The sequence below is a fragment of the Eurosta solidaginis genome, chromosome 4 (genome assembly GCF_040869045.1).
Source record: "Eurosta solidaginis isolate ZX-2024a chromosome 4, ASM4086904v1, whole genome shotgun sequence".
In the NCBI taxonomy this organism is placed as follows: domain Eukaryota; kingdom Metazoa; phylum Arthropoda; class Insecta; order Diptera; family Tephritidae; genus Eurosta; species Eurosta solidaginis.
Window position 1 is genome coordinate 8,312,732 of NC_090322.1, and position 27,196 is coordinate 8,339,927.

Consider the following 27,196-nt stretch of genomic DNA (forward strand, 5'->3'; position numbering starts at 1 on the left):
ATATAAATGATATATCTTCGGCGCTAAAACATAGTAAAATAAGGCTGTTTGCGGATGACGCATTGCTCGAAGTAAGTGAAATTGATATCATGTTAGCTAGGAGCAAAATGCAGGCAGACTTGAACTCACTATACAGGTGGCTTTGTAACAATGAGCTTAAACTTAATGTTAATAAAACCTATTATATCTGGAGCGAAGAATAAGGAATCTTGTAATATCGAGCTTAAAATAATGAACTCAAAAATTAACAAAGTTGAAAATTTCAAACACTTTTGGGTTCAGATTGATAATAAATTAAAATTTAATGATCATATTGATTATATAGTTGCCAAAATAGGCAAGAAAATTGATTTTTGGAAGAGGTCATGCAAATTTATCAGTAGAAAATACAAACTGAAAGTGTATAAATCCATCATAGAGCCGCATTTCATATATTGTCCCACAATATTCTTTATGGCCAATGAAACACAGGTAGATAAGCTACAAGTTATGCAAAATAAAGCTATGAGATTTATATTAAACATGAGGTATCATACTCCCATTAATAACATGATAGAAGCACTAAACTGGTTGAGTATAAAACAGCTTATATTCTACCACAGTATGAAATTTTTATTTAATATTAAGCAAGGTAAATTACCAACATCCTCAGCGAAAAGCTTATATATGTAAATGATGCGCATTCATACGTAATCAGAGAAAACAATAATTTTAGATTACCTCTTTTCAAAACAGAAGTGGACAAGCAAAATATATTTTATAAGAGCCTGAAATATTTCAATGAACTTCCTAATCACATAAAAAGTAGTAATAACTTCAATACTTTTAAAAAATGTTTATTGGAGCATTGTAAAACCCTTCCAATAAGATAAGATAAAGCTTTTTTTATGTTTTTTTTTTTTACATGATATATCCGATACTGGAGCGCGAAATGGGAATGGTAATATTGGTAGCAGCAAAATACAATGCACCCGGCCCTAAGGAAAAGATAATCAGTCGCCACCTGTAACTCCAGACAGTTCCAACAACTAATTTAGCTGGAATTGGGTATTTTCACTAGCATTCCGACAGTTGGAGTAGGGGGAATTGGAAACACGTCCTTTTCAACCTCCTATTATATTTTGAGCTGTGCTGATCGGAATCTTCATGCATTCCGAGAGCGTATTTACTTAACAAAGTTGAGGGGTGATTGGGTACACGTTATTTTCAATTTCCAACATCCAAAGACATGTTTAGCTGTGTTGGTCGGAGACCAATACATTCCGACAGCTTAAAATACAAATATAATTGAAAAATATAAGATCCAAATTTTGTTGCCTTAAGCTGGGAGCACTAAAGGATTGGAAACGCGTCCTTTCCAAACTTCCTTAAATGAGTGGCTCCCAGACTCGTCCGTTTGTCACGCCAGTAAATATGCTGATCGGAATCACATGGCATTCCAACAGCATATTCAATAGAAATAAGTGGTTATAATAATGAATTGTACTTAGTATTTTAAGTTTTAGGCCTAAACAGCCGTAAAAATAAATAAATTAATTAAATTAAATTAAAATCAGTTGATGTATAAGGAAATAGTTATGCCACAATAGCGCATCCTTTAATACAACATGCTTCGGATATACTTATAATTACAAAACTATCCACCCTAATGTTCTTTGTTTACCTGTAAAAAAAGTTGCAACTCTAAACAGCTGTTTGTCGTACCGACAGCTGTTATTTGTATTTATTTTTTGCTGGACATTAGACTTTGCTTATCGCTCAACCACGAAGAAAAGTTTTTATCTTTCTTTTTGTAATTTTAAAATATTCCAGTGTCTCCTCATTGTCTTTTCATACAACCACAGCCTCACAAAATGTCTCTGCGTCAGCTTGTTGATGGTGATTGTGGTGGAGTCAATCCACTCATGCAGCTCGGCGGGCAGTTTACAAGAGATGCGGCACGCAAAGATGAAGGCTTCATAAACACCCAATTTGAACGCGGCATACATCCAGATGAGCAAATGGTCAGCGAATTTCTGGGGCATGTGGCAGCACCACCACAATCATTTCAAATGAATGCACTGCTACAAGAAATGCGTGAAATCGAACAACGTGCAATAGATGATGGTGCAAGTCAAGAGTGGTCCAAAGAGTTCCATATGCAGCGAGGGCAGCAGCGAATACAACCACAACCTTCACAAATGGTTCATATGCAACCACAGCAGCAACAATTGGTACATGTGCGTGAATTCTTCGATGATGTGGAGCCTAGCACTTCAGCTTCAGTAATGGGTCAATTACCAATAATTCCATATATGGGCATGCAGTCGCTGCCAACGCCATACCTAGCCATATGCCAACCAAATCTCGAGGCAAACACGAGCAAGTTCTTTGAAGAAAGCACACAATTAACAAAGGAAGAAACCAATAAATTGCTACCACAAGTTGCAAATACTAATGAATATGTGGAAGACTGGATAGAAGATTTCCAAAATCATTCCAAAGAACGTGAAGGCACACTCAGCAGCTACAGTGAAAAGTTTTGGCAACGCTTACAGAGTGAATGGCAAAAGCTGTCCGAAGATCCCGATCATCCATGGCTATCGGAGTATGGCCAAAGCTATGATCCATATAAAGAATATGAGTTTGCTGAAGAGAATGCAATGGCTGAGCTGGAAAATGCTTTGCAGAAGGGTAAGGAGTATTTGCAACAAGGTGATATACCCAGCGCAGTGCTCTGTTTTGAGATTGCAGTCAAAAAAGAACCAGAAAATGCAGAAGCTTGGGAACATCTGGGTTTAGCACAAGCAGAAAATGAAATGGATCCACAAAGTATAGCTGCATTGAAGCGTTCATTGGCGCTGTGTCCAGAAAATACACGCGTGCTAATGGCTTTGGCCGTGTGTTACACAAATGAAAGTCTACAAAGTCATGCGCTACGTATGCTAATCAATTGGATGGAAGTAAATCCCAAATATAAACATCTGTTAGAACAGCACCCAGAATTAAAAACTGAAAGTGATGCCACGACTTCAACGATGATAGGGGGTAGCAAGTTACAAGCTGTACAAAACCTTTACCTCGATGCTGTGCGCGGTAATCCTCAAGAGGTTGATGCAGAAGTACAGGAAGCACTTGGCGTACTTTATAATCTCTCATCAGAGTATGATAAAGCAGTTGATTGCTTTCGTTCAGCGCTGCATGTTCAGCCACAAAATGCCAAAATTTGGAATCGTTTAGGCGCCAGCTTGGCAAATGGTTCACGTTCGGTTGAGGCAGTGGAAGCGTATCAAAGGGCATTACAACTCGAACCGGGCTTTATACGTGTGCGTTACAATGTGGGCGTTTGCTGCATGAATCTAAAGGCTTATAAACAAGCTGTTGAACATTTGCTTACAGCGTTGAATATGCAAGCGAATACGGCAGCGGTGCGAGATTTGCCCACAACAGGTGCGACTGCTATGGGGGTTGGACAAGCGCAGATGTCAGAATCAATTTGGAGTACATTGAATATGGTGTTATCGTTAATGGGACGTAGCGATTTACATGATGCAGCGAACGAACACAATCTCAAAGTGTTGAATGAAGCGTTGAAGGATGTTGCTTAAAAAGAAAAATTTGGAAACTCTTAAAGTGACGTACTAAAAGGGAAATATGTAGGATGGGTGACTGAGTTTTGTTAAATATTGTAAGGTTAATGTTAATGGGGACTTTGAAATAAGTTTGTACATCTGTTTTTGTAAAATTTATGGTGGTGGCTTAGTTGACAAGCTTAACCTCCGGATGCCCTACACCTTTTTATGCAATCTATGTACAACTTTGTGGAGCATCCGAGTGGGAAATATTATTTATGCATTAAACGCAAATAATAATAAAAATAATTTGTTTCTATGCAGCTTCAAACGGATGATGAATGTTGCTGCTTGCATAGTAGTTTACAAAGTGAAGTTTTTCTTGGATTTCAGCGTCTTGTAACGATGAATTTTGTTGGCCTCTGAGAAATTTCTTGCAACAGAAAAACAGCCAAACCCTGCAAGTCCAGTCCTAGTTTCCATGACATACTTAGCTGACATCTCAAACGCAGTGAGAACCATGTACAAAGTTTAGTCTCAATAGACGCTCAGTAACCAAATATGTAGTATCTTCGGTTTGGGAGGAACATGCGCTCTCGTCAGTTTGTAGCTAACAGCCAATACTAAAATTCACGCCTGCAGTTGATTAATTTTTTTCAGTTTAACAAAAAAGTTAAGAAGCGAAAGTTTTAAATTATATTTGCTAACTTTATATAAATAAATCTCTCTATTCTGTTTCATATTTGCATACACAATATGGTACATACTTTAATAATTGTATTTCATAAATCTTAATTTTTAAAACAAATTTACCGCTAAATTACAAGTCTAAATTTTTCTAATGTTTGGAGTTGTTGAGTACATTGAGACCTTTTGGGCTGGCGTTCCATTTAGCTTTGATTGTTTTACTGCTTCTCCATCGAAACGTTGTCCATATTGTAAACTTTTTATTACAAATTCATTTGCTCGCGATTAACCTGCGTACGATTATAACAGCGAGTAGGCCAGTAGCGAAAGCACCGATCGCATAGCAAATTTGTCTGTTTTAAAGTTGGGTGAAAGAAGGTGTTAAAAGCACATTCGATATCTTATTAAAAATAAAAGGAATTAAAAAGAAAAAATTTTCTACAGCACAAGTAAATACAAAGGAACGCTACGGTTTTAGTTTTTATATGTGGAAAACCACAAATGAGTACATATGAACTATTTCAGCGGATTGGGAAGCTGGTTTTAGCCTTTTTGTAATTTCAGTTTGTGCTTCAAGCAAGTATACAGCATTGCTTTTGTGGCGGCACCACTTTTTCGCCATCATTAATAGTAGCATCCGTTGCTGGTGTTTCTGTGGGTGGTGGTGGTGTTGTTGCTTGTTCTGTTGGTGGTGGTGGCGTGCTGTGTTAGGATGTTTGAGAAGTGGTAAAGGAAATAGCATTTTAGGAAAAGCAAATAAAAAGAAACAACATAAAAGCACATCAAAAAACCTTGTAAAATTAAGCGAGATTATGAAGGTGCAAATGTTGTGTTGGGTTGGTGATGAAAAAAATTCCAATCCCAATCACGATCGTCGAGTGTACCAATATAAAATTATTATTCTCTGTAAAGTGGTAGGCAGTTGATCGAAGTGAGTTATTACCTCAAAAAAAAAAAAAAAACATCCATTTTAATATGAATTTGGTTGACACTTAATAACCGTGATAGATGAGAGTATTTTCAAACATTTAGACAGGTATCGTTATTAATAGATGATGAAAATTGCTGAACGATTAAACTTACACATAATTTTAGGATTTCAGAAATTTTACTCGTTTGGTGGAAAAATATTTGAAGCTATAAGAAAAAACAGCAATATAACTGAATGAATTTTTTATTAAACTATTCTAAGCACAGCGAGGACGACGATTTGTATATAAAAACCCCCTGGAAACCTTTACCACACACAGTATTTACTAATGGCTTACCAACCGCTTGGTCTAGTTGGCGAGGGACAAAAAAGTTCTGGATTTGGTTCATTTGTAATTTTCGTCCTCCCGAAGATAAAGGCTAAGACACAATGAAAATTTGGCAATTCACAAAGGTCTTATATTCATGTTGTTGTTATATTAACAGTGCTTCGCCCCATTCAATGGGCACGACCACTCACAAATTGTCATCGAAATGCTCTAACGAGAGTCCAAGGAAACTGGCTGTTCCAACAGGGGCGGACCATAGGGAGATGGGTGTTAGAGGCGTAGGTTCCACATTACAGTTGAAAAGATGGTTGGTGTCATGTGGGGACACATCACATGCAGGACATACTTTACGCATGTCGGGGTGGATTCTGGATAAGTAAGAGTTTAACCTGTTACAGTACCCAGAACGAAGTTGGGCCAGGGTGACTCGCGTTTTCCTTGGTAGTGTGCTTTCTTCTTCTGCAAGGGTGGGATATTGCATATTAATAACGGGGTTCGCGCGTACTGAGAAAGGCGTTTACCGATTCTGTGTGGATTTGGCTAAGGGCCTGCTTGTGCTTGCCTGGATCAAACGGCAGTGTTGGCAGGTGCCGGATTTCGTCATAGTGCTTTAGGAGATGTTCCTTTAATCCCCGTGGAGGCGGTGCTAAATAAAGCAGTTGTTTGCTAGGATGTCCTGGTTTGTGACAGTTAAGCAAGAACTGTTTGTTCAGTATTTCATTGTGCTCTTTAACAACTTCCCTGTCCAATGAGTCATATGTGACTCACAAGAGCGTATTGAAATAAGTTCACGAGTCACATGTAACTCATTTCTTTATACAACTTAAAGGCGCTTTCTTGGTATAAACGTGTCGTTATATATTTGTGAATTCTATGTGAGCGTATATCAAAAGACCTAAGCTTTAGGAAAATGAAAGAAAATTTCGAAATTTTTTTTCTGATACCTTTTTCTCAAATTTGTTCAATTTTTGTATATGCTTCTAAATTCAATTAAACAAAAAAGCACACTAATACACGCTTTGACATTTATATATCAATTTATCGTTATTGTGATACGAAAACTTAAATTATTTCTTATGGTCCTATATCATGATGTAATTACAAGGTGACTGACGTTGGCAGCTTCTCTTTCTAATCCGCCATCTTGAACTCCCACTCTCAAACTCAATTTGCATCTTTGCAAAACTGCTTTTTCATTCAGAGGAAAAATTGTAGTAAAACCCATACAAATCAACTTTCCTGGAAAAGTATGCAACAGCATCACTTTTTTTCTCCAATTCTATTTTGTGTTGACTTTTCTATAGCTCAAACTAGTGACAATTCTCAAAAAAAATCATTATTTTTCAACAAAAACAATTTATATTTGCCATTTTTTTAGTTCTATGAGAAAACCGATCGAATATATTCAATAACCCGTGGTCATTTATTTCCCAATCGTTGCTTGTTCGCGGCATTAAATCATCGAAAATATTGTCCAGAATGTAGACGACCATGCACACGCAACCGAGTGGACCCTACGGAGAACGGTCAGAGTTGGATAAGAAATTACATATATTATTCCGATGCGGCTGATATGTATACCAATATACCGATGTGGGCACCACTTTTCGAATTAGAATTAAATGGATCTAGAAATGTACCAATGGTCCCACCTGAACCGTCTGATGCTATACAAACTGGAACAGATTTAGATGGTAATCCAACTTATGCAACACGTGTCTATGTTCAAGATCTATTGCCTGCCGCCTATGCACCGGCAAAAGGTGTCGCACACGCTTCACATAGCAGTAATGTTTTAGTCAAAACGTCGAGTTACTAAATAATTAAATAATTTCAAAGATAAATGGGTGGCCGATTTAAATGGACATGTACCTGTGGTTGGTGGTTATTCGGAATTAGGTGAAACATACGTTTCACGTGCTACATATAAAGACAAAATTTTACTAGGCAAAGTACATCCTTCGCATAGAATAATGTATATGCCAAACAATGCCGCTGAGGTGAACAGATCTGAATATGAAGTACATATTGGTACCAAAAACTATCACAGCAGAAAGTAACGACGAAGCAAATAACGAAGCTTAGTCGTACGTTAATTGGGTAATTGTTTACCTTAGGGTACAACTGCTAAAACTCTTCCGAAAATATCGGGAGAGGTGTCAAAAGACGCGTCTTGATCCCAGGACCACGAATCCGAAAGCGGAAATTAAGAATTTTATTTCTGTGAAAAGATAAACCGAAAAATTTCCCCGGAGCGCTCCGAAACCGAGAGTGAGATCCATAGTATTTTTGCGCAGAACACCTTTCTGCATTGGGGGCCTTCGGCCGCGCTTAAAAAAATTACCGTGTGGGTCCAACACCGGTTTGGCGACCAAAACTATATCCGCGCAAAACACTTTTACCCAGTTTTTCTTGTGTGTACAACAAAATCATCAAAACTACAACAACCACATTAAAATTTTCCATTTTGTTTGCAAATATCTCCGAAGGGAAATAAAATTTCTAATTTCCGCTTTCGGATTCGTGGTCCTGGGATCAAGTCGCGTCTTTTGACACCTCTTCCGATATTTTCGGAAGAGTTTTAGCAGTTGTACCCAAAAGTAAACAATAACCGTAAATTGAATGCAAAATTATAGTGGTGAGAGGAAAGGAAATTAATCAATTTTAGTATATGACCAACTAATGACTTCGTATGGATCTTTTACTGTGTTTCCAACATACATGTTATCCTAACAAAATCATATACCGAAATGTAATCACTTAATGTGTACTTGTGTATCTGTTTTTATTATTATTGTAAATATTATTTTAAAGGACAACTTAAAGATATAAATCGAAAATTTTAAACTAAAATAGTTGAAAAATTAAGTCACTGAACTTCTTAGCCTATTTTGTAGATAACACACAAACTCCTATTAAAACAGTCGATCTCACTTTAGAGCAGGGCTGGGCAGCTTCGGCAGAGAACTACTTTCAATCTAACTTTACTGTTTTGGTCCTAGGCATTAGAATTTTACTGTTCCTTTCAGTTAAAGTAAGTGACAATGCTAAACCCTATTTAACTCAAAGTCGCACTGAAAAACCGGGCGACAGAGTTTAAACTCTAATAACCAGGGGCGGAAACTGTTATTCCTTTTATAATATAATTCCTTGCAAAACTATTAATTTTGGCCTTTAATATATTAGGATCAAGATAAAAATTTTTTTTGGGATTTTTATTACCTGAGTCCGATAGAACTAATTAAAATCGGACTTTTAAAAATAAAAGTCCGGAAATTTTTTTTCATTGAACTCCTTTGTAAAAAAATATGGAAAATGCTGGATTTGGTATGCCACGTCGATTTATAGAAAAATTCGAAAAATATATTTTGTTATTAGCAGGGACGGAAAATAATTATTATTTTTTTTCGGAGTCGAAAAAGTCCGGGTCAAAAAATTGTCCTAGGTGAGCCTTAAAAAATAAAAGTCTTGATTTAACTTTTATTTCCCGACTTTTATTTTTAAAGGCCGAGTTTAAGTAGTTCTATCGGACTCAATACAGATTTTACTTTTATATGTGGACCTTTATGGAAAAAGTTCGAAAAATAAAAAGGATGCATGATTTGACATGATATTGCTATAGGGATACCTGAGAACTCAAACATTTTCACCTAGGACAATTTTTTGACCCGGACTTTTTGACTCCGAAAAAAAAATAATAATTATTTTCCGTCCCTGCTAATAACAAGAGATATTTTTCGAATCTTTCCATAAATCGACGTGGCATACCAAATCCAGCATTTTCCATATTTTTTTTACAAAGGAGTTCAATGAAAAAAAATTTGAAAGCGCTAGTCGTTGTTGTGCAGTGTGAATGAAATGACTCCTTCACAGTTGAACATAGTCTTAATTTTAAAATTCAAAATTGTCGTGCAAGTTACTTATGTCGATTTTGAAAGTAAATAGGAAGATATGGCATACATGTAGAAAACCGCTCGAACATATCCCATTTTATATTTCAAATCTTGTTACGGATATGAAGCATTTAATTATCAGTCTCCTTCAAGCTCATCGTGAGCATATTTTACTAGAAATTTAGGAGTATTACATATATAAATAGTACATTATCCATATACCGAGTTTCATCCAAATCTGTTGAAGCGATTCAGAGTAGTACTGAATATATAAATATACAAAAAGGAAAAATTTTAAGTTTTAAGATTAATGTAAGTTATATTTTAATCTAAAAACTAAAAAAAAATCCATTTTCGTTACCATCAAGGATTTAATGCTTTTATTCAAAAAAGTATCAAATTTAATACTATTTTAGAAAACGGCCTCTTCTGTTCTTCCCCTTTCTCTCATAATTCGTATTATGTGGGAGTCTTCAGAATGGGCTGTCACTACATAGAACACCTGGCTTTATTACATCATGGTCCTATATGTTCACATGTGACTCATTTAGAGTTGTGCTTTTTCGTTCATTTCAGAGATTCGAATCTTTCGTTCATTTTCTGATGAACGAACAAGTTGTTCTTTTTGTTCATCTGTTCTTTTTTTCAAGCAAATTTGATCACTGCTGCTCGCACCCGCGAAAAAAGGCAACAAGGTATAGATGGGGGTGTGTATGCAGCAATGCTTTGTGTACGTATATTTAAATGAGTAATGAATAAATAAGTTTATATATATGTATAATTAACTTCAAAAAAAGTTACAAATTTTTGAAGATTCAGGAAATTGAAAGAGTACAGACACAAATTGTACATAAATATGAACTTTTCAAGTTTAATAAATGTAATAATTAGATTTTTACAAAACATGTTTTTCATAAATAGTCCATACATACATTGTTTTAGCAGAGCCACACACAACGATGGCCACACATATCTTTAGTGTAAGTGGCATCGTCGACATTCGTGCTCACTGTGAATTTCTGCGTATATATGTATGAATTTACAATGTTCGCGAACAAGAAGAGAGAAAGAATAACATTAGATAAAACCATGGTTAAATTATGTACAGGTTGGCTCATCTCATCAGCTGATTTTATTTATGTCATTGCATGGTCGAAGGGATTGTCAAAAGGAGATGGCAAACTCAAAATGAAACCAACACATTGGCAACATTTTACTTACACATACAAAAACTGCCAAGTTTCATGTTTCCATTCCATACCATTCGCACCAACACCAATACACAGATTTTGACAATTTGAACAGACATATTTTGTTGCTTTACAGATGAGCCAACCTGTATATAGTTGAACCATGGATAAAACGAACTAAAAGAACAAATGAACTAAAAGAACAAAAAGAACCGAAATCGAAGATCTAGTTCACTTGTTCAGTTGAGAGACCCGGTCAATTGAACAAGTTCAGAACGAAACGACCCAACTCTAGACTCATTAAACGTGGTAAACAAAATTGTTTTTGCTACGTTTAGGAGTTAGTTTGACTCACAAAAATAGCCAAAGTAAGGTAAATATATGTCAAATCATTTATAAAAATAATATTTTATAATATATATTCATACTATTCAATTTAGCAATACAAAAAAGTAATGGGCGTGGGGACAGGGAAGTTGTTAACATTGAGCTCTTTGGCCTCACTATGTAGATGGCGTTCGGGAGTCATAAGGTGACATCTCTCTTAATTCATTGTATAGTTTTAAGTGTTTAGTTGTTTCCTAGATTGATCTACCATGACTTCTTCTTCTTCTTGTAGCGATAAAGATACTCCCCGAACGATTTTGGGAGTGTTATGGATTGTGATGGTATTTGGCCGGTTATTGGGGCGGTACGTTGCGGAAACTAGCATCTTTTAGATAGTAGCCCGAACATCTTGGGAACGATTTCTAATGACTGCGTAGCTTAGGCTGAAAATTGGTTTGGGGAAGCTTTAAATAGCGCTGAACAGCCCCTAGAGCTCCAAGTAAGCAAATCTCTGTACCAGAACAATCGATCGCTATATACATATAACAGGCCGAGAACTTTCACTTCGCCGTTACAGTAAGCGAATATATAAAATGCATGGTAAGCCCTCTCTTATCAGTCCGAAATGCAAAAAAAAAAAATTGTGAGTGGATGGCATTATGGTTATTATCGCCTATGCCGTGTGTCCCGATTTTTTTTTTTTATTGGGATCGGGTTGTTAATTGTATGCGCACTTAAATATAAATTACAAAAAAAAAAAAAACAGACAAAGGCCTCATTTGATAAACAATTTGTTGACTAGAAGGTTTAATGAAATTAAGCGATGGAAGTGAACATTAAGTTCAGTGAATGAGGAAAAATTAAAGCTCGGTTGAAAACTGTAGATTATACGTATATACCTCGCAATTCACGAAATATATTTACATGCATATACATATGAAGAGCTCCAAACCAAAAGGCAATAATTTCAATCAAACAATTTCGAGAAAATTGAGAAATGTAATAAAAAATTAGGAAAAATTTAAATTTTCAATGTGCATTTTAAGTTAATAAGACCAATTATCATTTTATTTTTCACTTGCTTGGAAAAGAGAATAAATTGTTTATGTGCACTTATTGCGTTTTGATATGGAGCTCCTCATATGTAATCTAGGAATATTGCAATAATGATATATGTACCTATGTGCATAGTAAAGTGGATGAACAATAATCTCAGATAATATTTTAACAACTTCCTATCTAAGTAAAAAGCTGAAGCACGCTCTAACTTGTATTCGTTGTTCAAACAAGTTGTATAGTATTGAGTCTACCGAATTAAGCGGCTCTTCAGTCTAAGAAGCTCTTCAACTGAATTCCTAGATAAAGCATTCGTCAATCGTATGCTGAAATAGGATAGACCTTCTTCCACGCAGTCGTCGGTATGCATTATTACAATCTTTCATGACACTAAAAAAATGTTCGCTTAGTTCAGCATACAAATGTTTGGTATATATTCTGAATAGTTTTTCTTGTTTCTAATATTTTTCTTAATACTTCAGAACCACTTTTCAAAACAGTTTAGAAGATTAACTAAGAATTGTCAAGTTCTGTTTTTCGCAATTTTTTTTATATATTTTTGGAAACATGCCAAGTCCCTTGAAGTTCTTTCCGTAGGAAATGACGTTGACATATTTTTGATGCCAAAAATATTAAAGCCTATTATTTCTTTTCCAGAGGAATAGTAAGCAACTATGCAAAGTATCCAGTAATCATTCATTGTGCCAATCGTATAATAGCGTTATCGTTCAACTTCATCAGTGGGAAATTTCAGTTGAGCCCATAAGGGCCCGTGTGTAAAATCGGCAGAAAGAGCGAGAGATGGAAGAATAAAAATTATCTTTGGCCTAAACATTCCTGTCTGTTTTTTTTTTTTCAGTTATGTGTGCTTTGTTAAGTCCACAGACAATCGGATTTTTCATTACCCCATTTAAGCGACTTTTGCCTAGTATGAACAATGTATGTGTTATGAACATGTATACGTTATGCACATTCATACACCTAGCTAGCAATTATAATTGAGGTCAAATGAATATGTCGCATGCAAAACAAACCACCGAAGTGTTAGTTAATGTTAGTATATGAAAATTGATTATTTTTGTTATAATTCATTGTTGTTGTTTTTGTGGCGACGAAACTGTTTCTACTGTAAATTTAAGAAGCTTTTTACTTAAAATTTAGCAAATACAACGAAACCGGTTTCTTGATTTTTTCTTCCTCGGCCCAGCGTATGGAAACCACAACCTTTTATGAATTTGCTTGCTTTAACGTGCTTGCACTGCACCAATTGGCTTGTAAAGTTTCCCTTGTGTTAGCTGCTATTGTTAGAAACGTATGTAATCATGCTAGCGTTCTTACTTTTTAAATCTTAACTTATTTGGCCGGCGCTTACCTTACTGATGCCTTAGCAATTACGCTTCCGCCCGCCAAGTCGCCAATATAGTATTTTTTCAACATTTCTCTGCAAGTAAAATGTATCTCAAGTTTATATGATTCTGTATATATGTAGGTAATGCAATTTTCATTATACTTCGCCTCTTGACTGTGTCCCACATCATTGAATTCAGTTGTGGCATCACGTCCCGCAACTTCATCCAGCGCATCCTCACCGCCGGGATGCTGTATATAATAGTTATTAAGTATATGGAATATATACAATTTGTGCAAGCTCAATTTAATTCGGATTTACCTCATGTCGAAACTTTGTAACATCATAAACTTTACCATCAATAACTATCCACAGATCGTCAGACTTATTGTGCTCTTTCACCACTTGTAGAGTGTATGTATTAGGTCCGCTCGCTTCTGCCATTTTATTTTGTCTAATTTGTCTACTATAATTTTAGTTTCTAAAAAATCGGAGAATTTACAGCGGTTTACTCGGTACGCGTCACAGCCATAGTGTACCTATACAAGTGTGTTCACTAAGCGATAAACGTCAAAACTACAAACAGCCTCGCTCACCTGATGGAAATCTCAGGTCTAGAGTCGCATTTTTGGTCTCAACGACAACATTTTTGTCTACCAATCGTCTCGACTTTTTCAATTTTTCAATCATTCGGCGCATTCGGTAATGGTATCCATTTTGAATTTGCTGTCATTCCGAATCCAGCGAGTGCCTGTCAGAATGCTTGACAGATAAGTCAACACACTTGTACTTGTACACTATGGTCACAGCCAATATTGTAAATTTTACCAAGTAACGCAACTAACAGCTGATCGGTGAAAATTCGTACATTCACACGCACAGTTCTCGACGCAGTTTCAAAAAAAAATTTGGTTATTTAGCCAAAGAGGATAAATATAATAAGAGCCTTCACTCGTTATTTTTTAGGCATTTACTTGATGTAAACTGTGAGGTACAAAATGTCGTGGATAATAAAATATGGTAATAGTGCAGTTTACGGTACCCACCGAAACTTGGGCCATTTCGAGTGCGGTATTCACGTCTAGATCGAGAATCCGAAAGCGGAAGTTAACTTTTTTTACCCGTTCAAAAGATATTAACGAAAAACCGCAAAAAGACCCCCGGGTCCCTCCGAAACCGGGGGTGGGATCCATAGTATTTTTGCGCAGAACACCTTTCTGCGTTGGCGGCCTTCGGCCGCGCTTATAAAAAATAACCCTGGGCTACGCCATGCCAAGTCCGGGTGTGTGGTATATGCACAATTTTTTTTGTGGGTAAACCACAACAACAACCACATTAAAATCGCCAACTTCAACTGCAAATATCTCCGGACAGTGATAAATTTTTGCTTTATCGGTAACCTTTTAACAGCTGATTCGACCAACCTTATGAGAATCAATGCAATCGATTATTGGTGCCGCTAAGGTCGCTTTAAGCTGGAGTCATTGGTGCCGTATGTCGTATCGCTGTATCCGTATCCCTAACGTAATCAGCTGTTTTTGTCGTTACGACGGTAAACCAAAACCCAATTGGTTGGCTACGATACGGTTACGACCTTAAGCGCCAAATACACGACACGAAAATTTCCGCGAACATTCCGCAATCTTGTTCGCAGCTTTGGCCATACACCATACGAACTTTTGGCCGAACATTAGTTCTCTTTCAGACAGCGATGAATACGGACAACAATTGTGCTGCAGCAATATTGCTCGCTGTGGCAATTAAGCGTAAAAAAAAGAGAGAAGATCGCAAAAAAAGAATTTGGTGCAAAGAATGGTTTAAAAAACGAGCAGTTCTTGGACAAAGTGAGCTTATTAAAGAACTGGAATCCACGTCACAAAATGATTTAAAAATTACGTTCGTATGAGCAAGGCAACATTTGACCAACTTTTACAAAAAACTACTTATTTTTTTTATAACTGTATCCTTTGTGGCATCAGGATCTACTTCTTTTAATTTTTCGATTAAAGTCGCATAATCATTATTCTTTTTAATTCTATTACAATAATCTTTGCTTTTTACTTGCCACAATGATGGCAAAGATTTATACATTTCAATAAATTCACTCAGAAATTTTTTATTGTCCATTTTACTTTTCCGCGCACGTCTGTTCCGTTCAGAAATTACTATGATTATGAGCTATTTCGCCATACACGCACGAACAGTTCGCGCAAATGTTCGCCAAAAATTAAAATATTTTTATTTTTGGAGAACATTTGCGCGAACTGGTAAACACCACCATACACGACAGAAAAGGTCGCAGAAAAATGACATAACGGGAATGTTCGCGGAAATGTTCGTGTCGTGTATTTGGCGCTTTAGTGGCACCAATAATCGATTGCATTGATTCTCATAAGGTTGGTCGAATCAGCTGTTATAGGTTACCGATAAAGCACCAATGTCTGCAGCTTAAAGCTGGAGACATTGGTGCTTTATCGGTAACCGTATCGGTAACCTTTTAACAGCTGATTCGACCAACCGTATCGTAGCCAACCAATTGGGGTTTGGTTTCCGTCGTTACGATAAACAGCTGATACGGATACAGCGATACGACATACGGCATCAATGACTCCGGCTTAAAGCGGAGCGTAGAACGGGAGCGTAATCGAAATGCAGAATAGGGGTGATAGAATATATAAAGCGTTTTTGTTGGTATTAAAACAATATTTTTATTTATATTAAAGCTTTTATCATTTTTTTTTAACTTTGAAAAACTCCGAACACCATTCCTTCACTATATGTCATTCGACTGCCTTCCACTCTATTCGCAACATAACCTCAAAATAAGCTGATAAACTATATAGTAAACCAAGGCGAATCTATACCAGGTGGTGGCAAAGCGAATTCAATCAATTCGCCGTGCAGACGAATGTCAAGTCAAAAGAAAATTTTCATAGATTTCGATTAACTGACATTTTGTTGTACAAGGCTTTGTATGGAAAATTATCAAGAAGAAGCAATCAGCTGTTGGGAAAACACCACCTCTACTGAATTCGCCTTGAGTAAACAATGGCACATATTCACCCTTATCGCGAGTTTTATTTTCACCCGAAAATATGCACAGTTTTTGTTCACCCTATCGCAGAGGGTGGCGAAAAAATTGTTCGTGTTCGAAAAAGATTTCACCTTATCGGCAACTCTTTGTTCGGGCGAAATGAACACCCAAATTCGTTCACTTATATTTTACAGGCGAACGAGAGGAAAACAAAATTTAAGTAATTTTTTGTTTTGAAATTTGATACTCTTATAATTATATGTTATTTTATTATTAGAAATAAATCAATAAATAATGCACAATCGGAAGCTGAGTGGAAGAAGTGAAATTCCTGTATTGCTGTAAATTCTATTTTTTATGACAACGTATCAGTTGGACAAGTTATCCATTGTGGACAAAGCAACGGTTCAAAAATGTTGAGCACCTCTCTGAAACAAGATTGGCTAAGACCCACTTCATTGTCCTTTCCGACGCCTTTTCCCTATGCGAAAAAAAGAAGACATGTACACAATTTTACAATTAGTGGAACTCCAAATTTTTGCTTCAATGGTGGCAAGGAGTGGTAAGAATAACTAGCAAATATTAGAATGCCGACTTGTTTAGCCTGTAATATTGGCGAAAACTAATTGAAAAAAATTAACTTGTTATTCAAAAGTGCTGAAAATAGTAATTTTTAGCTTACAGTTAATCATTTAGCTCCAAAGGGCCAAAGGGTTAGGGCTTTCCCTTAATTGCATCTGAACCGCTTTCACATTTATGTATATTCTCCTCACGCTCAATCAATACCAACCTAAGTGTAATACTAAACATTATTTTCTACATTTTTTATTTCTATTTTTGTTGTATTTTAAGGAAATATATGCTTGGTTACAAAATTTACACAATTGTAAGTAAATTATTTGTTCACTGCCAATTCGAAATAGAGCATCAGCTGTTTCGAAGTGAAATTTTGTTCGCCCGAAATTGCCGATAGGCGGAAAAAGTTCACCCAAGGCGAATCCATACCAGGTGGTGGCAAAGCGAATTCAACCAATTCGCCGTGTAGAAGAATGTCAAGTCAAAAGAAAATTTTCATTGATTTCGATTAACTGACATATTGTTGTACAAGGCTTTGTATGTAAAATTATCAAGAAGAAGAAATCAGCTGTTGGGATAACACCACCTCTACTGAATTCGCCTTGAGTTCACCCGAACAAAAGAAGTGAAGGCGAACACTTTTCCGCGTGAACTTCGCGATAAGGGTGATTATACTCGTAAAATTTTGTTTGATGACAGCTGTTCGAGCAGTGCTCCCAGCCTTTTTAAAATTATCACCTCAATCAGCGTAAAAATTCCTAAAATTAAGAAAAATACCCCTAAACAATAAAAAAATAATTTCAGGAAATTAATAAATTATTGAAAATACCGAAATAATAGTTTTGTATTCGCTTTGCGGCTGTTGTTGTTGTAGCGATAAGGACACTCCCCGAAGGCCTTGGTGAGCGTTATCGATGTTGATGGTCCTTTGCCAGATACAGATCCGGTAACAAGCACCATAAAGGTATTAGCCCAACCATCTCTGGAACGGTTTGGTATGTCCACATGAAACCTTCTAGGCCATACCGCACCCTACCCCCTAGATCCATCAGGAGCCTCGGCTGTTAATGGAACAGAATTCGCCACCGATACGTGGGGTTGACAATTGGGTTTGGAGAACCTATGTATTGCGCTGGCAACCTGAAAGGGCTGCGCTACACAAAGCCATTGAATCCGGTATTTTAGTCGCCTCTTACGACAGGCATACCTACCGCGGGTATATTCTAAGCCCCTAACCCGCTGGAGCTTCCATAACTTTTTCCTTTATTATGGTTATTCATCCCTAGGCTCTATCACTATACATTTTAATAAAAGTGTCTTTTATCAATTATCTATTCGCAATTAGTTCATTTATTTAAATATTCACCCCTATTCTGCATTTCGATTACGTTCCCGTTCTACGCTCCGCTTTAATCGAAGTTTGGTATTCTGTATTACGACGGAATCGTAAAGAGAAGAGGAAGACCAAATGATTTTTCGAAATCAGCTGTTGGTACGGAATGTGTGAACATTGGAACAAAATAAATTAAAGAAAATTTGTAAAAAATGCTAAAAAACGTTTATATTTTATTATCCACGCCATTTTGTACAAAAAAAAGCAATAGAAAATATTCAGCCCTATTCTGCATTTCGACTTGGATTGGAATTTTTTCGATTTGGCAATTTTGGTATTCTGTGTTCCAATCTCTTTCGATCCAACTTCGAATCATTCGATTTTTTGTATTCTGCATTTCGATCGTAGATCCGTTTTTCTAAGTTGTAAATTAGTTGGCGGAAAAATATTTTCTTTTTATTTTTTTCATTAATTTATAACAGAATTTTAACAAAAATGTAAGTAAAACTTGTAAACGTAGAAGGCTTGATGATGATTGTTTTTTATATGTTTCCAGGTCAAAAACAACATGTCGATGTCGAAGTCCTTGGACGTATTTGCCCCGCAAAAGTATCTAACATTTTATCATTTTATGCTAGATACGTGGATGACATAATATGCGTTTTAACTACTAATAACGAAGAGCTCGTACTGGAGTACCTCAACAAACAGCACGACAATATAAAATTTACAATGGAAACCGAAAAAGACGGAGGAATCAACTATCTAGATCTCACGATAAATATTGATAAAGAAGCCAAAAGATTTAACTATGACATATATAGAAAGTCAACGGCCACCGACACAATAATACACAATACCTCAAATCACCCTCAACATCATAAAAATGCAGCATTAAGGCACTTGGTACATAGACTTGAAAGAACACCTCTTACACGAGAGGCATATAAGAGAGAACTTGAGGTCATATATAATATCGCTGCAAACAACGGATATAAAAAAAGCACTAGTAGATAAGCTCAGAAGGACAAATGGAGAACCAAAAAGAAATAATGAAAAAGAAAATAATAGCTGGACGACTATGACATATACTGGAAAAGCAACATATAAATTGGCAAATTTCTTTAAAAAATACAACATTAACACAGCATTCAAAACATCGAACAATCTAAGGCGAAAACTAAGAACTAACATTAACTCAGAGGATCCGTTTAGCAGCCACGGCGTATACAAGCTTACCTGCGGATGCCAGCATAGTTACATAGGACAAACAGGACGGCAAATAAGAACGAGGTTCAGAGAACATATTAGAGATTACAACAAAAAAATACGGAATCCAAACATTATACCCGAGTCTAACTTCGCGAATCACATGGTCGAGAATGAATGTTCCCCAGCAAACATCAGTAAAACAGTTAGGGTTCTTCACATACAAGAAAAGAGCCGACGTCTTAACGTACTCGAAAACATGGAAATCTACAAACAGAAAACATTCGACGGTAGAATAATAAACGAACAGATAAACACCATTTCTGACACAATATTCGAGCCTTTAAAACTTGTTTACAGGAAACAACTTAATCACACAGGTACAACAGACAAACGCACAACAACAAATAAACACAAAACAATTAACACACCAAAACAAAAAACCGACAAAGAAGGTCAAACGACTAAAATCACAGATTTCTACCTACCCCAGTCAGCCACACAAATCGATTAGTAAACCACCCTCGGTTCTGAACGAACACACAACACATACACATAACTAAATATACACAAGCATCAATTTGACAATACCTGCTCATACACCTACGAACTATAAATACAGGACAAATGACAACAACAGATCAGAACGAAAATCGACACTGATGATGGCACAACGCCGAAACCGGTTTGTCTCAAAACCAAATTTGATAAGGGATGACGGAAAATCGTTCCAATATACATCATTTATCCACCCTGTCGGAAAATCAACCAAACAAGATAAGTCAGTTATTGCTTGTCAGGCTTTTAACTTGAACGCGAACGGACTACTAACAATTTACAAGCGACGCCTACTGAAAATATATAAAGCAAAGGCGAGCATTTGGTTCAACAAACAATGCCTGGAATTGAATGTTACTCCGAAATTCGCAAAAATAACAATAAAGGCAAATACCAAATCTAGCAGGAAAACAGTTAGAAAAGCGGAAAAGGATTTTTTAAAATATGAGTTGGAAAGCTTATACTCGAAGAAGGATGAGATAAATGCCGAGTTATTATCTATCCATTTAAGATTGGCAGAACAACTACCTACGACTGTATTAATGGAATGCTTCGACCGCATTAAGACAGAGGTCGATCAGGAATTACAACAAAAATACAGGTCGCTGAACCGAAAATTGGACAAGCTGGCAGGACGACGAGAGGGTAACCAAAACCAAAACACTCACCAGTTTCATGACAAGTTCGTTAACCTCACAACAGTGGCCATTACCAAGGAAGAGGCACAACTTCTCGAAAAGGGCCTGAAGCACAATATCATGGACCAGAATACAGTAAGAAAAACGGAGCAAGCGATTGTAGATGCGGAGATCGCAATATCATTGATACCACAGGAAGAACAGGAGCACGCAAGACACATGTGCAGGGAAATCATAAGAAAGGAGGTGAAAGCACAGGAAGGACAAAAACCGAATACAGAGGAGAAAACAATAAAGAATCTACGGCATAAACTAAGGAAAAACAATATTGTCACAACGAAAGCGGACAAAGGAAACACCACTGTGCTAATCGAAAAAGAGCAATATATATCCAAAACCGAGGATCTCATAGAGGAAATGAAATGTCGTAGAATGAGAGAGGATCCCACAGATGAATACCAAAAACAAATCAAAGTTGCTATAAAAAATGCAACAAATATAGTAGATTCTAACATGGCACATAGATTGGTCCAAATGAACCCTTCGGCTCCTCCACTGGTTGCGCTACCAAAAATCCACAAGCCGGACACGCCAATGAGGCCCATCATTAATTTTAAATCGGCACCATGTTACAAACTCTCCAAATATTTAAAAACGATCTTGATAGACACTCTGGAGCTAAGGAACGAATATGCAATAGCTAACACAACAGAACTAATAGAGAGACTCGAGACCGTAGAGCTAACAAGAAACAGCAAATTGGTATCTTTTGACATAAAAGATCTATACCCATCTATACCACTATCGGAGACTTTGGACATAGTTAGCTCAACAATAGTTCACAACACAAAAAACAAAGTGAAAAGTATGCAAATCACAAATACGCTAAGAACCACTTTACGTCAAAACTATTTTAAATTCAACAATAAAATATATAGACAAACAAACGGTCTTGGAATGGGAAGCCCCACATCAGCAATTCTTATGGAAGTGTTCATGCAAAATCTGGAAGAAAAGTACATACAGGAGCTGAATTCCAAATTAGGCGTGTCATTTTATGCTAGATACGTGGATGACATAATATGCGTTTTAACTACTAATAACGAAGAGCTCGTACTGGAGTACCTCAACAAACAGCACGACAATATAAAATTTACAATGGAAACCGAAAAAGACGGAGGAATCAACTATCTAGATCTCACGATAAATATTGATAAAGAAGCCAAAAGATTTAACTATGACATATATAGAAAGTCAACGGCCACCGACACAATAATACACAATACCTCAAATCACCCTCAACATCATAAAAATGCAGCATTAAGGCACTTGGTACATAGACTTGAAAGAACACCTCTTACACGAGAGGCATATAAGAGAGAACTTGAGGTCATATATAATATCGCTGCAAACAACGGATATAAAAAAATCACTAGTAGATAAGCTCAGAAGGACAAATGGAGAACCAAAAAGAAATAATGAAAAAGAAAATAATAGCTGGACGACTATGACATATACTGGAAAAGCAACATATAAATTGGCAAATTTCTTTAAAAAATACAACATTAACACAGCATTCAAAACATCGAACAATCTAAGGCGAAAACTAAGAACTAACATTAACTCAGAGGATCCGTTTAGCAGCCACGGCGTATACAAGCTTACCTGCGGATGCCAGCATAGTTACATAGGACAAACAGGACGGCAAATAAGAACGAGATTCAGAGAACATATTAGAGATTACAACAAAAAAATACGGAATCCAAACATTATACCCGAGTCTAACTTCGCGAATCACATGGTCGAGAATGAATGTTCCCCAGCAAACATCAATAAAACAGTTAGGGTTCTTCACATACAAGAAAAGGGCCGACGTCTTAACGTACTCGAAAACATGGAAATCTACAAACAGAAAACATTCGACGGTAGAATAATAAACGAACAGATAAACACCATTTCTGACACAATATTCGAGCCTTTAAAACTTGTTTACAGGAAACAACTTAATCACACAGGTACAACAGACAAACGCACAACAACAAATAAACACAAAACAATTAACACACCAAAACAAAAAACCGACAAAGGTCAAACGGCTAAAATCACAGATTTCTACCTACCCCAGTCAGCCACACAAATCGATTAGTAAACCACCCTCGGTTCTGAACGAACACACAACACATACACATAACTAAATATACACAAGCATCAATTTGACAATACCAGGGCCCGAATCGCCACATACGTGATCGTACGATCCGTCACGTAAAATGTCACTTTTTGGGATTACTACATACGTGAACGTACTTTGTGGATCGTAAATCGGTATCGCGACAACCGTGAACGAGAGACAATTGCACTCGATCGTTCGTATTGTTATTCGATTACAAACCGGCAACCGAAAGCGAGTACAAATATATAAATATACAAAAATTTAATACAAATATAAGAGAAAATGTAAGTTATTTCTCAAAATATGTGTTTATATTATTGTTGGACTATATTTTATTATTTAAGGACGAATTTTAACAAGCTAAACCCAAACCAAAAGGAGTGCATGGCGCAATTTATGGCGGAACACCCGAACTTGGCGAAAAACAAATTTCCCAATTCCGCACAAGGTAGAGCAACGTCCAACAGACTGTGGGAGGAGCTTTCCAAGCGTTTAAATGCTGACGGGCCACCAGTAAAAGACGCCAAAATGTGGAGGAAGGTATATATATATATATATAAAGTGCAACCAAGATACTTACAAATGTTGGCTCGTAGGTTTTCGCAGATCAAAAATATCAGGCGAAGAAGAAGCTTTCCCACAACAAATTGTCCAAAAGACAAACTGGAGGAGGTCCTTATAATGAAATTCCCATCAGTGCAACTGAGGAATTGATTATAGAGGCAGCCGGACTTGAGGTCGCAGTGGACGGGAATAGTACCGTTCGCACTTTTGGCAATTCACCCGCTCATAGAAGCAGCACCGAAAATAGTGATAGTGAGAGCAACAGTGATAGTGGAACAAGCAGCGCATCAGCCAGCGCTTTACCTGGTCCATCTAGGTCGGTTACTACCCTTACACCGCGCGTAACCTCTCGGTGCAATACTCCACGGCGAGTAAGTAAGAGTGCCGAAAAATTGTCCCTGCTCCAACAAAATTTGAGTAGAGTGTCTGATTTTCAGCGCGATTTGGGGGAGAAGATTGACCGATTGGTGCAGGTGCAGGAGAGGTTGTTGCAAGTGCATGAAAGGATGCTGACCATTAAGGAGGAGAAGCATAAACTGCATCAAGAATCACATGCACTTGATTTACAAATCAAAAATTTAGAATTAGAGTCTCTAGCAATAAGTGTAAATAGAAAAAGAAGAAATTAAAATTTTATGTTAGCTTTAACAAGTTTGTATCTGAATTTTTTTAATTTTTTGATTTTAAGCAATTAAACGAATAGTCATTTCATTTATTTTATTTCTAATTTTAACATACATACTTAGCACTTAGTAAAAACAAAGTTTGTACCTGAATTTTTTTAATTTTTGTGATTTTAGCAATTAAGCGAATAGTGATTTCATTTATCTCTAATTTTAACATACATACTTAGCACTTAGTAGAAACAATTAAATGAATTCATTTGCTTTTACAAATCGTTTTTTCTTAATTTTTACGTGGAATTAATTAGAGAGTGTTTTATTTGGTCTCTTATTGTTTGACCAATTGTGGTAAGATGGTTGGCTTCGCCTGGGTCAACATCGCTGATTTGGTCTGATTCATATCTTCGTACGTTGTAATCAATTTTGAACTGTATGCAGATATTATGTAAAGCTGCACACACATTGGCAAATCGTGCCACTTTTGTAGGATGGTATCTACCCCTATTGCCATACCCTAATATTCTCCAACGTCCTTTAAAAATACCAATGGTACGTTCGATGATACATCTTGCTTTTGAGTGTACATCTTTAAATGCGGATTCACTGGAGCCATCGGCGGGGTTTCGGTAAGGCGTTATGCACCACGGCTCTAGTGGATAGCCAGAATCACCTGTTGAAATGAAAATTGTCATTACAATAGTAATATTAACCAAAAAGCAAACACTGTCGTACCTAAAAGCCACGCATTGCTCCGCCTATTAATTTCAAACCTCTCTTGCAATACTCGTCGTTGATCTGAATGCCTCCAAACGAAGGAATCATGAGCCGCACCACCGTACTGACAGTTGATTGCCAAAATTTTATAGGTGTGATCGCACATCTGCCAAAATATTTATATAGTTAGTACAAAGAATAAAGAAAATGAGCAACAACTCACTATCATTGCGTTGATACTATGGTATCCTTTTCTATTAAAGTACATATGCTCATCCACAGATGGTCTTTGCAAGCCGATGTGTGTGCCATCAATGCAACCAATGACTGTAAAAGTAGATATTCAATTAAAAAACTTATTTAATAAATGTAATTGAACGTTTGCCTACCTCCAGGTATTTTGTATTTATCCATAAACCATTGCTTGCATTCCGAAGTTTCGTTTAAATGAAATTGTATATTTTGTGGACACAACTTGTTCTCCATTTCGAGAATAACGTGGGATGTTATCTTTGACACAGTGCTCTGGCACATTCCAACCAAATAATCACTGCCGACACAATGCTGATACCCGCCACTTCCTAGAAGAGAAAGTGTGGCAGCTAGTTGTAGAACTGGAGGCACCGCTTTTGCATCCGACTGCTTCAAATTTAAGGCATGAAGTATAAACTGGAAAGCCTCTTTAGATAATCTAAATCGTTTCAAGAATCTGCAGAACACACATTTTTGTATACTTGTAAAACTTTATTTGCCACATACTTACGAAGTTTGTGGTAAAGCTAAAGGATCACTTTTATCTCTAAGTAGCCTCCGTGCTACTGTTTCATCTTCCTCACTATCGCTTGAACTTATATAGAAAAGTAAGTGCACATCCATTTTGAAATTTCGTTTGTTTATTAAAATTTTTAAATATTTTGACATTTCCACATCTATTGTGACATAAAAATAAAATCCACAGTGATGTGGACCTTAAAATCTATTGTGAACTAAGAATGAATTACGATACGATAGCTTTCGTATGTGGTAATGCCAATCGACCCATACGTCTGACGTATCACGTAATTGTCTTTCGTATAGTTTTCGATCCGTGATCGTATGTGGCGATTCGGGCCCTGCTCATATACCTACGAACTATAAATACAGGACAAATGACAACAACAGATCAGAACGAAAATCGACACTGATGATGGCACAACGCCGAAACCGGTTTGTCTCAAAACCAAATTTGACAAGGGATGACGGAAAATCGTTCCAATATACATTATCTAACACATACTTGAAAGCATCCTTGTTAAGTCGAAAGTTTTTTTTGAACCTAGATAAGAAAATATGTCATTAAACTTTACCACTTTTAAGTTCAATTTCTTACAATTCGTCACTCATCTCAAATAGATTACACAAATCTCGCAGTATTTGCCTTTCCATTCTCGCCTGGCCATTTTCGTATGCGTTGCTTTCCAACTCCACAAATAACGCCGCGGCTATTGATTCCATTATAATAGACAGCTATAATTTGTGTCTGTTCGTTGGGTCCAGTTATATGCCAAAGCAAGCTGCCGGCGTAGAGGAAGGTGAAGCGAAAACGTAAACAATCCTTGCGGAAAGAATAAATAAACCTTTATAAAGTAATTTAGGCCAGTGCAATGAGATTAGCATCCTTAAAATTCAGAAAATGTTAACTATATTCGTGCAGGAATCCGTTTTAACAAAACTCGGTGGCCACGGCAGGGAATTGGCCAAAAGAACGACAAAAACACACTTACAATTATGAAAGCACTTCACTCAAAAAAATATAACACTGAGGCAATATATAATATTGCTTTTTTTTGTACAAAATGGCGTGGACAATAAAATATAAACGTTTTTCAGTGTTTTTTTACAAATTTTCTTTAATTTATTTTGTTCCAATGTTCACACATTCCGTACCAACAGCTGATTTCGAAAAATCATTTGCTCTTCCTCTTCTCTTTACGATTCCGTCGTAATGCAGAATACCAAACTTCGATTAAAGCGGAGCGTAGAACGCGAACGTAATCGAAATGCAGAATAGGGGTGAATAAAAAAATAAAAAGAAAATATTTTTCCGCCAACTAATTTTCAACTATGAAAAACGGAAATGCAGAATACAAAAAATTGAACGATTCGAAGTTGGATCGAAAGAGATTGGAACACAGAATACCAAAACTGCCAAATCGAAAAAATTCCAATCCAAGTCGAAATGCAGAATCGGGCTGATTATGTTTTTACTCTTGTTAACTTATGCTGTTCTAACTAGCACTTTTAAATAATTTTATCAAATTGTTGGATGTTTCTATTAAAATAAACCTTTCCATTCCTTTCGCTTTTTTGTAGTTATTGAAGCTTCAAACAAGTGCGACCAACAGATAGGGAATAAACCGCCCTTTATCCAGGTGGCGAATTAACCATTTTTTTGCTAAAAGTTCCAGTAATGCTGCAATCGGG

General features: G+C 36.6%; 4 protein-coding genes across 10 annotated transcripts; 2 read left to right on the forward strand and 2 right to left on the reverse strand.

The window, feature by feature from the left end:
* Positions 1 to 1,716: 1,716 nt before the first annotated feature.
* On the forward strand, positions 1,717 to 3,886 carry Pex5 (peroxin 5). Its single transcript, XM_067778578.1, has one exon. It carries the CDS (start codon positions 1,854 to 1,856, stop codon positions 3,585 to 3,587), a length of 1,734 nt encoding a protein of 577 aa, XP_067634679.1. The 5' UTR covers positions 1,717 to 1,853; the 3' UTR covers positions 3,588 to 3,886.
* A 352-nt stretch (positions 3,887 to 4,238) lies between these two features.
* On the reverse strand, positions 4,239 to 13,861 carry LOC137248949 (cytochrome b5). 2 transcript variants are annotated; one of them, XM_067779949.1, is made up of 4 exons: positions 13,633 to 13,861; positions 13,474 to 13,562; positions 13,336 to 13,404; positions 4,239 to 4,940 (listed from the first exon to the last, which is right to left on the reverse strand). In XM_067779949.1, the coding sequence occupies exons 1-4, from the start codon at positions 13,753 to 13,755 to the stop codon at positions 4,811 to 4,813; spliced, it is 411 nt and encodes a 136-aa protein (XP_067636050.1). In that variant the 5' UTR covers positions 13,756 to 13,861; the 3' UTR covers positions 4,239 to 4,810. The 2 variants fall into 2 exon arrangements, with proteins under 2 accessions (XP_067636050.1, XP_067636051.1); XM_067779950.1 differs by having other exon boundaries at positions 4,239 to 4,591; positions 13,633 to 13,859.
* On the forward strand, positions 10,478 to 24,294 carry LOC137248946 (uncharacterized). Of its 6 annotated transcripts, XR_010952225.1 has the most exons (7): positions 10,478 to 10,953; positions 11,021 to 11,112; positions 11,200 to 11,507; positions 18,811 to 23,116; positions 23,177 to 23,372; positions 23,429 to 23,767; positions 23,834 to 24,294. XR_010952225.1 is itself a non-coding variant. In XM_067779947.1 (4 exons), coding segments are annotated over exons 1-4 (729 nt in total). In that variant the 5' UTR covers positions 22,896 to 23,114; the 3' UTR covers positions 24,026 to 24,294. The 6 variants fall into 6 exon arrangements, 1 of the variants encoding a protein (XP_067636048.1); XR_010952224.1 differs by having other exon boundaries at positions 11,021 to 11,134; positions 23,429 to 24,294; XR_010952221.1 differs by having other exon boundaries at positions 23,429 to 24,294.
* LOC137248948 (putative nuclease HARBI1) lies at positions 24,022 to 27,170 on the reverse strand. The gene is made up of 5 exons (XM_067779948.1): positions 25,497 to 27,170; positions 25,123 to 25,442; positions 24,957 to 25,060; positions 24,752 to 24,899; positions 24,022 to 24,689 (listed from the first exon to the last, which is right to left on the reverse strand). The coding sequence occupies exons 1-5, from the start codon at positions 25,652 to 25,654 to the stop codon at positions 24,310 to 24,312; spliced, it is 1,110 nt and encodes a 369-aa protein (XP_067636049.1). The 5' UTR covers positions 25,655 to 27,170; the 3' UTR covers positions 24,022 to 24,309.
* Positions 27,171 to 27,196: the final 26 nt, after the last annotated feature.

Coding starts and splice junctions, on each gene's coding strand:
- Pex5 (XM_067778578.1), top strand. CDS start 1,854: ATGTCTCTGCGTCAGCTTGTTGATGGTGATTGTGGTGGAGTCAATCCA.
- LOC137248946 (XM_067779947.1), top strand. Junction 23,373..23,428: donor ACGCCAAAATGTGGAGGAAG/GTATATATATAT, acceptor GTTGGCTCGTAG/GTTTTCGCAGATCAAAAATA. Junction 23,768..23,833: donor GGTGCAATACTCCACGGCGA/GTAAGTAAGAGT, acceptor TCTGATTTTCAG/CGCGATTTGGGGGAGAAGAT.
- LOC137248949 (XM_067779949.1), bottom strand. CDS start 13,755: ATGGCAGAAGCGAGCGGACCTAATACATACACTCTACAAGTGGTGAAA. Junction 13,405..13,473: donor GGACACAGTCAAGAGGCGAA/GTATAATGAAAA, acceptor TTTTACTTGCAG/AGAAATGTTGAAAAAATACT. Junction 4,941..13,335: donor ATTGCTAAGGCATCAGTAAG/GTAAGCGCCGGC, acceptor ATCCTAACACAG/CACGCCACCACCACCAACAG.
- LOC137248948 (XM_067779948.1), bottom strand. CDS start 25,654: ATGTCAAAATATTTAAAAATTTTAATAAACAAACGAAATTTCAAAATG. Junction 24,900..24,956: donor ATAGTATCAACGCAATGATA/GTGAGTTGTTGC, acceptor ATATTTTGGCAG/ATGTGCGATCACACCTATAA. Junction 24,690..24,751: donor GAGCAATGCGTGGCTTTTAG/GTACGACAGTGT, acceptor TCATTTCAACAG/GTGATTCTGGCTATCCACTA.